The sequence below is a fragment of the Chiloscyllium plagiosum genome, unplaced genomic scaffold (assembly GCF_037043375.1).
Source record: "Chiloscyllium plagiosum isolate Xiang-an unplaced genomic scaffold, Cpla_swu_hap1 HiC_scaffold_45, whole genome shotgun sequence".
NCBI classification, from domain to species: Eukaryota; Metazoa; Chordata; class Chondrichthyes; order Orectolobiformes; family Hemiscylliidae; genus Chiloscyllium; species Chiloscyllium plagiosum.
Genome location: NW_028270183.1, coordinates 7666963 through 7683572, shown reverse-complemented (window position 1 = coordinate 7683572; position 16610 = coordinate 7666963). Strand labels below are relative to the sequence as shown.

General features: G+C 46.7%; 1 protein-coding gene across 1 annotated transcript in view; it reads left to right on the top strand.

The window, feature by feature from the left end:
• Positions 1–16610, top strand: part of LOC122552376 (uncharacterized) — a 372305-nt gene that overhangs the window by 148501 nt on the left and 207194 nt on the right. Inside the window, exons 15-21 of the mRNA XM_087983386.1 lie at positions 1310–1363; positions 2622–2675; positions 10606–10659; positions 12396–12449; positions 15291–15344; positions 15992–16036; positions 16121–16174. Of these exons, the coding sequence (XP_087839512.1) occupies positions 1310–1363; positions 2622–2675; positions 10606–10659; positions 12396–12449; positions 15291–15344; positions 15992–16036; positions 16121–16174 (369 nt within the window). The remainder of the gene's footprint in view (positions 1–1309; positions 1364–2621; positions 2676–10605; positions 10660–12395; positions 12450–15290; positions 15345–15991; positions 16037–16120; positions 16175–16610) is intronic.

The window sequence follows — 16610 nt, the reverse complement described above, 5'->3', positions numbered from 1 at the left end:
TGGTTAGTACTTGGGGTGCAGGAGGATACATGCCAATGAGTCCCCTGCCCTCATGTGGGGACCTCAATGGAACTAGCCTTATCACGTTTAACATGGAGAGATGGTGTCTTGTCTAGAAATGGAAAGGTTTAGGGAGTGTTAGTCAGCAGCAAAGAGGGACAACACACAAGCGACTCCAAGGTCAGTAGCAGCTGTTTTGGCTCAAGTCTGAAGTTGGGAGTTTTTTCACGTTTCGGTCTGTTTTTCTCCCATACCCTTCGACCCAACCCTTACTGCTTGCCCGCTCCCCTCCAGAGGGTCGAGACTCAGTTGGCTGGATGGCTGGTTTACAGAGTGACGGTAACTGTGTGGGTTCAAATCCCACACCAGCTGAGGTTACCATGAAGGACTCTCCTTCTCAACCTCTCCCCTCGCCCGAGGCATGATGACCCTCAGGTTAACCCCTACCAGCCACCTCCCTCTGTCTCATGAGGGAGCAGCCCCTTGGTCTGGAAAGGCTATAGCAACTTTACCATTCCTTACGGACTCTTTCTATGCCTGAGATGGAAATGAAGACTGGAACTACTTCCTTCTTTTTGTTGGTCAGAGGTCATCAATGAAAGGCAGGGAGGGAGTTAAAGGCAGAATATTACTAAGCTGGAGAGGGTTCAGAAGATATTTACCAGGATGATGCCAGGATGGAGGGTTTGAGTTATAAGGAGAGGCTGGATAGGCTGGGAGTTTTTTCCCTGGAAAGTAGGAGGTTGGGGGGGGTGACTTTACAGAGGTTTATAAAATCATGACGGGTATAGATAAGGTGAATGACAAAGGTGTTTTCCCTAGGGTGGGGGATTTCAAGACGAGTGGGTGTATTTTTAAGGTGAAAGGAGAAAGATTTTAAAAAGCCACGAGGAGCAATTTTTTACACAGACAGTGGTCCGTGTGTGGCATGAATGTCCAGAGGAAGTGGTGGATGTGAGTACAATTTCAGCATTTAAAGGACATTTGGATAAGTCCATGAATAGGAAAGGTTTGGAGGGATATGGGCCAGGAGCAGGCAGGTGGGACTAGTTTAGTTTGGGATTATGGTTGGTGTGGACTGGTTGGACCGAAGGGTCTGTTTCCGTGCTGTATGAGTCTATAACATGGCTTTTTATCATCCCTTTTTTTCACTAAAATCTTTTTCTATTGAAGATTATGAGTGCATTTCCTGTAATCCTTGAGTGCCTTGTTGCAGTGAAGAGGGGGCATACCTTCAGGGTACTCAGGGAAGAACAGGATTGGCTGACAAACTTTTTAATGTTTCACTTCTCCCTCCCTCCCCCAACAGGGTCTCCCTGGTAATGAAGGTCAGAAAGGAGACGCTGGTGAGATGGGGCCACAGGTAAATGCTTGTCCTCCAACAGTTCTTAGTGATTGATCATGGTGCGTGAGAGCCACTGACTGGGGCGGGTCCAACCCGGAGGAGGACATAGTGGAGTGACGTTGTGGATCAGTGAGAGGTACCTTACTCCCACAGTGACTGTGGGATGTGGGGAGATCTTGAGAAAGATTGCATCCCTACAGTGAGGAAAGAAGTCATTCAGCCCATTAAGTCTACATCTGAAGAGCATCCCACAAAGAATCAGCCCTCTACCCAACACTGTAACCCTGCATTTTTCACAGCTAACCTATATAGCCTACACACTCCTGGATTCCATGAGGCAATTTAGCATGGCCAATCCACCTAACTGCCCATCTTTGATGCTGAAGAACAAATCGAAGAACTGAATAGCAGACAGGAAGAGTAAAACTTTAACAAGTGGTGTTAAAGCTCTTGAGCACTGTCATACCCACTGAGGGAGTGCTGCATTGTCAGAGGGTATGACCATTTGGATGAGATCCCATCTTATCTGCTCTCTCAAGGCACTCAATCCAACAAGAGGATTTTTAAAATTCATTTACAGAACAAGGGCTAGGCCAGCATTTATTGCCCATCCCTAATTGCCCAGAGGGCAATTAAGAGTCAACCACATTGCTGTGGGTCTGGAGTCATATGTAGGCCAGACCAGGTGAGGATGACAGTTTCCTTCCTTAAAGGTCATTCGCAAACTTCCCAACAATTGATAACGGATTTGTAGTCATCATTAGACTCTTAGTTCCAGATTTTTATTGAATTTAAATTCTGACATCTGCCATGGTGGGATTTTAACCTGGCTCCCCTTGAACATTACCGGGGTCTCTGGATTAACAGTCCAGCAATAATACCACTAGGCTATCGCCCTTCCCATGATTCAGGAGAATGCTCATTTATTCCTCAGTTCATATCATTCAAACAAATGCCCTGGTTATTGTCAAGATGTTGGAAGTGGCCCATCTGATTGAGTTTTTTCCCTTAGTATTTCAGTATGGTTTTTCTGCAATGTGCTTTGACTGCCTCCTTACTGCTCCCCCTCAAGGTGGAAGCAAAGACAGAAATTACTTCCTGGATTAGACATCATCAAGGAACAAAACAAAATTCGCATTGTGGGATCATGCTGTGCACAAATTTCTTTGCATTTCGTACCTTAGAACAGCGACTGCACTTCAGTATAGACTGTTTCGTCCTTTGGGGGACTACCTTTGTGGTTGTATATAAATGCAGACCTCTCTTTCTTTCCTAGGGACCTCCAGGCATTCCAGGACCTCTGGGACCAACAGGAAGATCCGGACGAAGGGTAGGAACATTCTTGGTCAAATTAATGGCACTCATTTCCAAGGATTCAGTGGGATGCATAATGCATTGTAATCCCATAGTCAGCTGTTTACCATCTGCTCCAAGCTAAGACTTGCCCTCAAGAAATGCAAGATCTAATCAAGTGGGAGAAATATCTTCATCCCACAGAGTGATGCTTGAGCATGTGGAGTTTGCCACTCCAGAGGGTGGCTTGTTCAGTATATTCAAGGCTGAGATGGACAGACTTTTAATCAGTCAGGGGAAAGGCAGGAAAGTGGAGCTGAAGATTATGATATCAGTGACGATTTCATTGTTGTTGGAAGATCCAATGGGCTGAATGGCTAATACATCATACAGTCTCACAATAATCAGGGAGCACTGTCATGTTTGTAAAAATCCAATGGATGTGCCATTTATGAAAAAGAGGTCCAAATTCTCCTGCTGTAGAAATGAATCCAAGTTGCACTCCTGTGAAGTCTGACCTTAATTTTCAGAATCTGAGCCACCATCCTAAACTCCCCAGTAAGGGTTGCCAACCCTGATGAAGTATGTGTCTGGAGGCTGTATCCCAGGACTAGCCACTCTAGCCCCACAGTTTTGCAATCAATGCTTCCACCCAGGTGACACCCTGCACTCCCACCACAATCGGAAAGCCAAAGACCCCATCACGCAATTGGATGATGCTTGACTTTGAGCGGAATGACTTTCTACTTGCCCCATTTTCAATCTCTGTGATGCTGACAGAAGGTGACGGGGAAAACAATCCTTTTGAATGACCCCGTGAATTTTCCCTCCAGGGTTGCACACCACATGGTCTTTGAGATTATGGATGTAGGTTTGCTTGCTGAGCCGGAAGGTTCATTTCCAGACGTTTCATTACCCTACTTTTCTTGGGTGGTAGATGGGGTCTAACTTGATGTGTTTGTTGATAGAGTTCCAGTTGGAATGCCATGCTTCTAGGAATTCTCGTGCGTGTCTTTGTTTGTCTTGTCTGAGGATGGATGTGTTGTCCCAGTCAAAGTGGTGTCCTTCCTCATCTGTATGTGAGGATACTAGTGAGAGTGGGTCATGTCTTTTTGTGGCTATTTAGTACAGTCCTTGCATGGTATTTTGCAAATAATATTAGCTTTGCTCGCTGTCTGTATAGGGTCTTTAGCATATACTGTAACAAACACTACATTGGACAACAGGCAGAAAACTAGCCACCAGAATACATGAACTAGCCACAAAATCAACAAACACATTGAATTAGACCCCATTTACCACCCCCTGAGAAAAGGAACAGGAAGTGACTTCACCACAGGAAATGACATCACCAACCCAAAGAAACCCAAACATATAAATAGAAAGCAGGAATTTTCAGCATTGCTTCGCCTGAGGCCCACTGAAGATGTTATCTAGTAGGGTAACAAAACATCTGGAAGTGAACCTTCTAGCTCAGTGAGCAAACCTACATCCAAAACCCCAACCTGAGCTATAAATCTTCTCAAATTCCGTTGAGATTAATCTTTAATTTCTGGAGATGCCAGACCATATGGCTGGAGAGTTGGCAACCGTACTCCTCAAGCAGTAAACAATTTGCTGTGCTTCTCTCTGCTCCCCTTAGCATCTTGAAAATGTCAAACAATCACCCCTTAGCCTTTGAAATTCAAAGGAATCTTACCCTAATTTGTCACCAACATCATTTTATAAATGAAATTTGCGTTTGGAATCATTATGAATCACCTGAAGTTAGTGTGCAGATGCAGCAAAGTCATTCTAAAAGCAAACGCAATGCCATTGCTCATTGGAACTGGAATGGAATGCCCAAGTCAAGATGTCAAGAGTCAAGATATTGGTGTAGACGTGTCTCCGCTACACCCTTATCTGAAAAAAAATCTGGAAGCAGTTTCGAGAGATTTTTATTTCCAGGATGAAAGGATTATCTTATGAGGAAAGGTCAAGACCAGAGATATTGAGGTTCAGAGGAATGAGAGGTGATCTGATGGAAACATCTAAGATCTGGGTGGGATTGGAGAGCGAAACTACAAGTGGGGTGCTCAGTCTAAGGAGAAGGGGACTTCCTTGTTTACACAGAGCTGAGGACAAAGTTATTCTCTCAAATCGAGTGCTGAGTTTTCTTGCTCAGGCGGCCGTAGAGGCAGAGCTGTTTATTTTAAAAATGTATTCATTTTGTGGGATGTGGGTGTCGCTGGCTGGGCCCAGCATTTATTGCCCGTCCCTAGTTGCCCCTGGAGAAGGTGGGGGTGTGCTGCCTTCTTGAACCACTGCGGCCCACCTGACCCACAATGACCTTAGGGAGGGAATTCCAGGAATTTGACCCAGCGACTGTGAAGGAACGGCGATATATTTCCAAGCCTCAATCCCAGGCTGAGTTGGGTAGATGTTTGATAGACTGCAGGCACGTTAGGCCAAATGGCCTCTTTCTGTAACCCTTCCACTTCTGTCGTTCTGTGGAGAGAGTCAAAGGGTCGAGGGTGCACTGAGGCCAAGGACGTAACCAGGCTGCCGAGAATTTTACAGAATGGTAAGACAAACCCCTTATGGGCTGAATGATCTTGGGTCCTACACTCAGAGAATCCCTACAATGTTGAAACAGGCCATTTGGCCCAATAAATCCACACCAATCCTCCATAAGAGTATCCCACCTAGACCCATTTCTCTACCCTATTACTGTAGATATCCCCTAACCAATGCATCCTGCCTAAACATCCCTTAGCGCTATTGGTAATTTAGCATGGCCAATCCACCCTAAGCATCTTTGGGCTGTGGGAGGAAACCGGAGCAAACCCATGCAGACACAGGGAAAATGTGCAAACTCCACACAGATAGTCGCCTGAGGCTGGAATTGAACTTGTGTCTCTGATGCTGTGAGGCAGCAGTGCCAAACACTGAGCCACCGTACCACCCCATATTACTCCTGTGTTGTACACAAGTTGGTGTTGTGCAGTCCCATCGAGGTAGATTTGTATCAGTCTCTCTCTTTCTCTCACACACACGTATATACACACACATACACACATACACACAGACACACACACACACTCCTAGTTGCCTTTCGCGAACACACCAGATTGTTATTTGTCAGTGAAGCGATGGAGAAGGGTGTGTTGCAGCGATGTTAAAACCTGCATGTGGATCTGGAACACCAGCAACAGCCCTTATCTCAAGAGGCTGTCTCTTCCTCTGCCCCACCATCGACAATTCAAAATGCACATAAACCCGATGCTGGCAAAACATTACCATCAACAATTCAAACTGCCATCCCACTCTCGCAAACAAGTGGTTCCTAAGCTGTGGGTGTTGTGACTCTGTTCACTCAATGGCCTTGTCTGACTGATGTTGGCTTCAGGAGCAGCTCACTGAATGGTATCTCATGTGACGTTCTTGGCCGAGTGTTTGCAATGACCTGGCAGCAGCCCAAGCTCCTGTTCTATAATCCCGCAGCTTGGCTGAGATGTCTCCTTGCAGTTTTTGGATCACACGTTAAGGAACTTGTACAAAGCTGCTTGGACATCGCCTGGAACTGTCCCACGGTGGTACGCGCGGAAATCAGGAATTCAGCAAGGAGCCTGGAGTCACAGCTGCCTGCATGTTACACATTGCACCTGTTTACTGCGCTCAGCGAGTTTCCCCATCTGCCTCACGCCAGCTCTCTCTCTTTCCCTTCCTCTCTACCCTCTCTTATACTCTGCCTTTCTTTCCTTTCACTCCCTCCCTCTCCAACACTTCCACACTCCTCCTGCTCCCCCTCAGACCTACCTCTGACTCTAGCTTTCTTACTCTTCCTTGTTCCTCCAGCCCCCAATCCTCCTCTCCTTCTACTGCTCTCTCCTTCCCCTCTTCCTTCCCTGCCCTTCCCACCTCTCCTTTCTCCTCTCTCTTACCCCTTTCCCCTATACTACCCCTCCCTCCCACTCCTTTTCACACCCATCACCTCCTCCCTACTCTCCCCAGGCCCCCCCAGGCTTTTTCCTTTCCTCTCCTTTCACCTCCACACTGTCTTCACTTCCAACTTTCGCCTCCCCCTCCTATTCTATGGTGTGTGTGTCCCACCCCATGGTTTATTTGCTGTTCATGCTCCCCTGTCTCTGCCTCTCTATTTCCCTCTCTCTCTGTTTCTCTGTCTTTTTCTGTCTCTCTTTCTTTGTCTCTCTGTCTCTGTTTCTGTCTCTCTGGTTCTCTGTCTATCCGTCCTTCTCTGTGTCCCTATCTCCCTCTCTGTCTCTCTCTCTCTGTCTTTTTCTGTTGCTCTGTCTTTCTCTGTATGTGTTTCTCTGTCCCTGTCTCTCTCATTCTCTGTCTATCCGTCTTTCTCTGTCCCCCCATCTCCCTCTCTGTCTGTCTCTCTCTGTGTCTTTTTCCGTCAGTCTGTCTCTTCCTCTGTCTATCTGTCTTTCTCTGTCTCCCCATCTTCCTCTGTCTCTCACTCTCTCTTTTTCTGTCTCTCTGTCTCTCTCTTTCTCTATCTCTTTGTCTGTCTTTCTCTGTCTCCCCATCTCCCTCTCTGCCTCTATCTGTTTCTCTCTCTCTGTCTCTGTCTCTCTGTCTCTCTTTGTCTGTGTTTCTCTGTCTCTGTCTCTCGTTCTCTGTCAATCCGTCTTCCCATCTCTCTCTCTGTCTCTATATGTCTCTCTCTCTCTCTCTGTCTCTCTTTTTGTGTCTCTCTATCTCTCTCTGTCTTCTCTCTGTCTCTGTGTTTCTCTGTCTCTGTTTCTCTCTTTTTCTGTCTCTCTGACTGTCTCTCTCCTGCCCATATTTAATAGTATCCTGAATATCGAAATTGCCTCTGAATGCTGGTTAGTCTTTTATGTAGTCCACGAATCAGAGCCGTTAATGAAGTCCGAGTTAAGGACAGTCCATGTTGCTGGTGCAGTCAGCAAAGATGACCCACTCACAGTGGCACCCTCACAATTTTAATTTAAGGTCCATAAAACCAACTCTTTATTCTGAGGAAAGCTCAGTAAATTATTATAAACTAGCTGTCCTGCTGTTGATTAAGACATACACTGAAGGAGTTACTTGACCAAGTTTAATGATTGCATTCAGAACAAAACAATGGCTTATTTGATTTGATTTATTCCTGTCACGTGTACTGAGATACAGGGAACAGTGTTTTCTGAGTGCTTTCCAGGCAGATCGCACTATACAGGTTCATCAGGGTAACAGAACAGAGTGCAGGATACAGTGTTACAGCCACACAGAAGGTGCAGATAGAGACCAACATTAACATTAAAGAGGTCCATCCAACAATCCAATAACTTGTTTCTATTTTCCTGCACTGTAACGAAAGAAAAATCAAGATTGAAAATAGGTAATTCAGCCCATCTAAACCTATCACCTCCAGTCTTTACGTCATTCCTCCCAGCACCCAACTGCACTTTAAACATTCATCTTGTGCAGTTTTGCTTCTTCTGCCCAGCCAGGGAAAGCATCACACTCACTAAATATCTTTCTGAGTGATAAAATTCTTTTTAAATTCATATCTTAACCTGTTCGTATCTATGTTACCAATTCAGAACGGTGGTGGTGGTGGGGGAGGGGAGTGGGGAATCTGGTGGTGGCGACAATGACAAGTTCAGACAAGGAACAGGCCTTACCATTAAGGATGGAAAATATCCTGTTTCACATTTAATATGTTGAGCAATCCATGATTTATACTCAGCATATGGAAAGAAATTGGAGCAGACACTTCAGATTTGAAGTCTCTGTTACAGATTCCCTCCTTCCCTCCATATGACAGAATCACAAAATTGTTATAGCACAGAAAGAGGCCATTTGGCCCATTGTAGCTGTTCTATCCCCTAATGCCAACCTCCTTGTCTTGACTCCAGCAGCTACACACCGTGTCTATCCAAATAATTACCCGGTGCCCTCCACCACATTTCCAAAGCCCCTCATGGCTTGCTCTGTGAAAAAAAGTTTTCCCTCACATCACCCTTGCTTTGTTTGTACATCATCTTAAAATCTGTGTCCTCTGTCCCAGGCATTTCACCATGGCATTTGGCAAAAGTTAAAACTGCATGTTTATCATTCCTGCCTCGTAAGTGCCAGGGAAACTGCAGCAACTCACCGAATCTCCCCTGACAGCACCTTCCAAACCCACGACCACTTCCACTTAGAAGGACAAGGGCAGCAGATACATGGGAACACCACCCCTGCAAGTTCCTCTCTGAGCCACCATCCCGAATTGGAAATATATTGCTGTTCCTTCAGTGTTACTGGGTCAAAATTCTCTCTCTAATGTCGTGATGGGTCAACCCACAGCACATGGAGCAGTTCAAGAAGGCAACTCACTACCACCTTCTCACAGAGTCAGAGGGTCATACAGCATGGAAACAGACCCTTCAATCCAAACAGTCCATGCCGACCATGTTCCCAAGGTAAACCACTCCCCCCTGCATGCACTTGGCCCACATCACTCCTAACCTTTCCTATTTATGAACTTATCCAAATGTCTTTTAAACATTGTAACCATACCTGCACCCACTACTTCCTCAGGAAGTTCATTCCACACACAAACCACACAAAATAGTCCCTTATGTCTTTTTTTAATCTTCCTTTTCTCACCTTAAAAATATGACCCCGAGTCTTGAAATCCCTTATGCTTGGGAAAAGTCAACTGTCATTCACCTCATCTATCCCCCTCATGATTTTATAAACCTCTGGAAGGTCACCCCTTAACCACTTACATTCCAGTGAACAAAGTTTCAGCCTCTCCTTATTCCAACCCTCCCTTCCCAGCAACACCCTGGTTCATCTTTTCTGAACCCCCTCCTGTTTAATAATACCTGTCCTGCTAACAAGGCACCCAGAACTAGATACAGTATTCCCAAAGGGGCTTCATCCATGTCCTGTAAGCCCAGCCAACCATGCCCACATCCCAGAAATGAATATAAGGAAAACAATCTGTCATTTGTGCACATGAAAAGACTGGTACATTTGCTGGGGCAACAATGTCAGTCAAAAAACATATGGGGTGCATGCCTATTGGCTGAGGCATACAAGACCAGAAAGGATATGCCAGAATGAAAACAGAAGTGCTGGAGAAACTCAGCAGGTCTGGGGAGAGAGCAACAGTTAATACTTCAAGTCCAAAGACTCTTCTTCAGGCCTGAAGTAGTTTGTGTTTATTTGGAAGGCTATAAAATGGTTCGTTGGGTCTGGCTGGAGCACACTTTGCAGATCAGGGACATCTCATTATAGGAAGGATGCGATTGCATGAGGGAGGGTGCTGAGGAAACTCACCAGGTTGCTGCCTGGACTGGAGAGTCTGAGCTATGAGGAACGATTGGATACGCTGGGAGCAGTGAAGCCTGAGAAGAGGCTGGTAGAGGTGTTTAAGATTATGTGGGGTACAGGTAGGCTGGATAGAAAGGATAGAAAGCCTTAGATAAGCTCATGGATGATTTTGGGATAGTGTAGGGGGACGAGCTGAGAAAAGTCCACAGGTCGGTGCAACATCATGGGCCAAAGGGCCTGTTCTGTGCTGTATTGTTCTATGTTCTATGTTCTGAAGGCACTTTTTCTCCCCCATTAGTAGCAGGGGCTATAGATTTAAGGTAGAAGACTAAGGTAAGAGCTTTGGAGAATTATTTTCTGTCAGAGGGTGATGGGAATCTTGAACTGACTGTTGGAAAGGATGCTGGAGTCAGAAGCTTTCGTGATGTTTCAGCAGTAGTTAGATATTTGCATGCATGGCTATAGCCTGAGAAATGGGATTAATCTAGTCAGATCTTTGTCAGCCTGGGCTTGATGAGCTGATTGGCCTCCTCTGTGCTGTAACCATCTATGAGTCGATGCGAAATGAAGTCTTAAAATGCAAATGTTCTTTCCTGAATGGGCATAAACCTTGGTCACTATCAGTCCTGGTAAAAACAAAAACAGTGTGTAAAGGCAGTCTCTTGTTTCTCTGTTGTTCCCATGAACAGGGACGTCCTGGGGTGAATGGAATCCGTGGTTTACCAGGAGAGCCAGGAGTAAAGGTTAGTATTTTGTTCAGAGAAGCCTGGTGAGTGTCATGCTGGGGTAAAGATTAGTTCCAGGCATGAGTGGAATCTCTCCCTGGCGCTGATCGACATGGTGCATGGAGATGAGATTCTCATGACTGAGCAGCAAGGGGCCAGTTTGAAGATGTTTGGGGTGCACTAACGTCTCTCCTGGAAGTTGTCTCCCCTCTTCCATGTGCACTTTCCCACCGGGGATCGAACCTCGGCACAGTGACAATTGCCGACACGGGAATCCGTGAGAGTTTTGCTGCTGGCTCCCAGCTCACTCCTCCGTCTTGGAGACTTGATGGGCCAAATTGCCTCCTCGCCACACTGCAGGGATTCTGTGACAAGCTTCTAAGCATTGGGATCACTTCAGAAGCTAAAGCAGACCCATTCCAAACTAACGGAAGCATTTTAAGCTGCAGGAAGTCTTTTGGCTGAAGAGCAAAATTACTCCGGTCATGAGTAAACCCTCTGGGAGGGGGGGGTGACTTTGTCCAGAGAGTGGAGGATGTGGAAGTGGCCACCATGGGGTATTGGGTTGTGGGGGAAGGGGTGCAGGTTTGGTGGTAGGGAAGGTGAGTGGATTTGAGGGGAAGCCGAGGGAGAGAGGAATGGAAGGTCTGGCCGACAGAGGGAGGAGGTGACTCCATGGAAAGCTGAGACCACTTGCTCGGCTGTGTCTGTGAAAGCTGCAGCTGATCAAGCTGAGGTTTCCATATTCCAGACTCTCATCCCGGAACGATGAGAGAATTGCGGAATAATAATAATCAGAATAAAGCAGAATATTGTACAGATTGTGCAATTATTTGATCTAATCAGTTACTGGCAGCAGACCCTGGAGTTGTTCCTCTAAACGGAATATTAAACTGTGATTGATTTGTAGCTCGCTCTAACTGCGAATTCCTATTCCCTTCTGCACTACATTAGCATATGAAAACCTCATTTGAATATGGTTGAAGTTGAAAGTGGCACCAGGGTACAGTTTGCACAAAACGTTTATTTTTAATGGTTAAAATTACTCAGGGTCCACATATGCTCTTAATGGGAGGTTCTCTTGAATTGAATGGAATTGAATTTATTGTCACGTGTACCGAGGCACAGTGAAAAGTTTTGTCTTGTGAGCAATAGAGGCAGATCACAGAGTTAAGTTGCATAGATAAGTGAATAATAGGTAAATAGCGGCAAAAACAAAAACACAGGTCCAGGCAAATGTTGAGAGTTTGTGAGTTCATTCACTATTCGAACAACAGTAGGGTAGAAACTGTTCCGAAACCGGCTGGGGCGTGTGTTCAGGCTTCTGTACCTTTTCCCCAATGGTAGAAGTTGTAGAAAAACATTGCCAGGGTGGGATGGATCTTTGAGAATGCTGGTGGCCTTTCCTTGACAGTGGGCCAGGTAGATGGATTTGATAGATGGGAGGTTGGCCTTTGTGATTGTCCGGGACCCTCCCTGTGTAGCAACCAGCTGGAGTGGAATGCATCAACCCACTTTGGCTTGAAGTGACGGAGCACAGAAGGAGGCCATTTGGTCCATCTGATCCTTGCTAACCCTTGCAAGGAGCTCTCAGCAGAGTGGGTGGTGCAGGGTGGAGTTGGGTGGAGAAGATTGGAGGAGGCCGTGAGGAAAGGGGCTCATATCTGTGCTTGCTCTGACCTGCAGTGTCTATTGACTGGATTGTCAGTATCATTGCACAGATTAATGAGACGTTGTTGTCTTTCTTGCAACAGGGCAACAGAGGATTTGACGGGCTCCCCGGACTGCCTGGAAATAAAGGCGACAGGGTAAGGGAAACATCAACGCTTGGCTCGGACTGTCACTTGGAGAAATGGTCTCGGGTCTAGTGAACTCATCTCTCTCCTTGTTTAATGCCTGCTTTCCTTCCCGCACGCTGGGATACAGTGGCCACAGTTTCTGCCTCTTGACTGAGGTGGCCAACGCTGAGATGTGAGAGTTGGCAGGCCACCCATCACTGTCAAACGCAACACTGCCTCACCTCACACGTGTATGGTGTGTTAATTAAGCACTTTCTGCTGGATAGGAAGCTGACTTTTATGGGAGCACTCATTCCAAAAAAGTGATAGCAAACCTTGTTTTAACCAGCACCTTATGTACCACCAGTCTAGTTAAAGGTTATATCCCTGAAATACCGCAGCATTTACTCTATTGTCACAATCTGCGAGTAGTTAGTTGAGGGTGCGAGTGAGAAAGCTCTCTGCCAGTAAGTTTTATTTCAGGCAAAGTTGCATTCTTATTGAAGTGACGTATGCTGTAAATAAAGCATAGCAATGTGACTATGATTCTATTACTTAGTGGGTGTTTTTACATTGATTATGTGGACCTCTTGATTTGATCAATTGGTACATTTCTGGTGCCCATAGGTGCTGAATAATAAAATGGTTGCAGTACCAGCATTGTTATTGTAAGGGAGATTAGATGATTCAGCACCAAGTGGAACATTTATCATCTCAATGGCTTGCCATTGATTGGATAGGTTGTATGTGTGGCTGATCTGACTCCACTCCCCACCCCATTCAATGCCCATCCCTAACTCCTTTCTGAGAAGGTGTTGGTGAGAGATGTGGAACACATTGTCCGATCGGGTGGTGCAGACAGGTGCAGGGGTGGTGATGGTCTAGTGGTAATATCGCTAATCCAGACACCCAGGTGATGTCCCGGGTTCAAGTACGACAGATGGCGGAATTTGAATTCAATAAAAAATATCTGGTATTAAGAATCTAGTGATGACCATGAATCAATTGTCAGTAAAACCCATCTGGTTCACTCACATCCTTCAGGGAAGGTAACTGCCATCCTTACCTGGTATGGCCTACATGTGACTCCAGACTCACAGCAATGTGGTTGACCCTTATAGGCACTAAATGCTGAACTTGTCAGTGACACTCTCATCCCATGAATTAATTAGTTAAAGTAGGGGTTTTCAAAAGGGAAGGCATTGTCTCTGGGTTAATAATTCTGAAGCTTGAGTGACATACTGGGGATCTGGCTTAGAATGCCACCATTTCAGAAGCTGCCCCTGTTTCATCCCTCTCAGTTGACCTCCCATTCTAGAGGTAAAAACAATGACTGCAGCTGCTGGAAACCAGATTCTGGATCAGTGGTGCTGGAAGAGCACAGCAATTCAGGCAGCATCCGAGGACAGGCAAAATCGACGTTTCGGGCAAAAGCCCTTCATCAGGAATGATGAAGGGCTTTTGCCCAATTTTGCCTGTCCTCGGATGCTGCCTGAATTGCTGTGCTCTCCCATTCTAGATATGATCAAGGCCTCACAAGTCTCTTGCTGTCTGCTTCAGCCCAGCCTCATCCAGGAGATGGGTGTACCATACTGAGAATTCAATGTCGATAATGTAATGATGAAACTCTGACACTCGTTCCCGGGATTCTGAGAGGAGAGGATGGAAGATCCTCACTGTCTGCGAGTGATCAGTATTCCATCCGTTAGTGTGTTAATTAAAGAGGGTATTGAAACTCCTGCCAGTGTGCTTTGCTATTACAAGTGCACATTAAAATAGTTCTCCCAGGGTAGGCACAAATTACTGTAGATGCTGGAATCTGTAAAAACAGCAAATGCTGGAGATGACAACTCGTCAGGCTCAGCTAGACTTGAAACGTTAGCTTGCTCTTTCTGACCTGCCGCTGTGATCTCCAGCATTTGCTGTTTTCAAATCAGACCCAGCCTCTGCTCGATAAAGCAGAACTGCAGCAGCCTCAGAGCAGGGGCAGTCCAGTCTAAGAGAGATGCCTCTGCCATACAGGACCAAATCCCCACTATCGAGGTAAGCAGAAACCACTAGGCTTCAATAACATTGAGTTGTAACCATGGTATCAGTGCAATGTCTTTCTCTGAGGGTTAAGAGTCTCGGGGATTCCTTTCCTCAAAATGCAAATTCTTTGCATAATTTTAAGAGTCAGATACATTATTGGTGACCAAGGGGATGAAAGATTATTGGGGGATAAGCAGGAAACTTGACTTGAGGTTAAAATCAGATCTTGTTGAATGATAGGTTAGGGTCAAGGGGCTGAATGGCCAAATGTTCATTGTTTATGATAAATTGCACAGTGCTGGGGTTCGGCTCTGTCGGTGGTGGGGTAGGTCAGGAACAAATCTTAATTCACTTCATCGAATCATCAAATTCCTACAGTATGGAAACAGGCCCTTCGGTCTAGCAAGTCCACACCGACCCTCCAAAGAGTGCCCCACCCAGACACATTTCCCTATTACTGTACATTTACCCCTGACCAATGCACCAAACCCACTCATCCCCTGAACACTATGGGGCAATTTAGCATGGCCAATCCACCCTAACCTGCACATCTTTAGATTGTGGGAGGAAACCGGAACATCTGGAGAAAACTCCTGCAGACACGGGGAGAGCATGCAAACTCCACACAGACAGTCACCCAAGGCCTGAATCGAACCCAGGTCCCTAGCGCTGTGAGGCAGCAGTGCTAACTACTGAGCCATCATGTCACCCCACCTGCATTTCTCGGATTGAGTTGGCGCCAATGTGTGAGCGTGACTCTGGTGAGGCGGGAACACCTGGGTATAAGAGACCATAGGCATTGTGTCATGTTGCTGTATTAACACCCTGTCTTTCTTTCAGGGGAACTTTGGTCCAAAGGGACCACTCGGCCCAATTGGAGAGAATGGAGTACGGGTAGGTGCCACGCAAAGTCACAGGCTTTCTCATAAACTACACAGCCGTGTACCCAGCCAAGTGATGGAACAGGCTCGAGGGGCCGAATGGCATTCTCCTGTTCCCCATGTTCGTCAGTGAATGTGCGCAACGTGTGATTTTGTTTAACATCCTGTGTTCCGCGATCTCTCTGCTGCTGCTTCCGTTTACCGAGACTCAGACGCCGGTGAGGAGGTGATTACCAGTCTGTCAGCTGGCGGTTGGAAATTTCCTGTCTGGGGGCTCCTTTAACAGATCGTGTGTTGCCAGGGAGCCCTGGAACTTGAGGAAGGTCGTGCACTGTGTCCTCCCCTGTTCTGTCTCTCCCAGCCAGGATCCTTCAAAGATCCGCTTCTGCTTAGTAAATATAAACGGAGCCAATGAGGAAATGAGGACTGCAGACGCTGGAGATCAGAGTCGAAGAGTGTGGTGCTGGAAAAGCACAGCAGGTCAGGCAGCAGGAGAGTCAACGTTTCGGGGCATAAGCTCTTCATCAGGAATGTATGCTCGAAACGTCAGCTCCTCAGATGCTGCCCGACCGGCTGTGCTTTTCCAGTGTCACACTGAGGAACTGGCAAAGGGACCTGGATTTGTTACTGATTGCTTCCCTCTCCTTCTTGATCTTCCAGGGTGGCGACGGATCAGTGGGACCGAGAGGCTTACCTGGTGAACCGGTCAGTAAAGCTCTTTGAGGTTGTCTTGCTGTTTCGTACATGGTCAAGGTCGACATTAATGATGTGTTTGCCTCCTTCCCTCAGGGACCACGAGGACTGCCAGGCCCGAGGGGACACGTTGGCATGCCCGGACAGCAGGTAGACCTTCCGATCGCGTGCATGTGCTCGCTGTAGTTCCAAGCCTGCTCGGCCTAACCCGTTACTGCTGGCGGGGAATCCTCAAAGTCTCCTCGGGAACTGAGCTCCGCGCGGTCTCCTGCAGGCGGCAGGCCATTCAGCCCCTCACTTCCGACCCACTACCTCAACCATCTCCATCTTCCTTCACAGAGTCAAAGAGCTTCACAGCGCAGAGAAAGGCCCTTTGGCCCATCAAGACAATGTCGATCAAAACCAACTACCTCAACGTTCTAATCCCATTGCCCAGCACCTGGCCCACAGCCCAGTGTGCTTTGCTATTACAAGTGCACATTAAAATAGTTCTGCCTCTGCCACTCATACAGGCAGCGAGTTCCAGATTCCTACCACCCTTCCTCATATTTCCCCCCCCCAAAACCTTCTGCACCTCACATTAAAT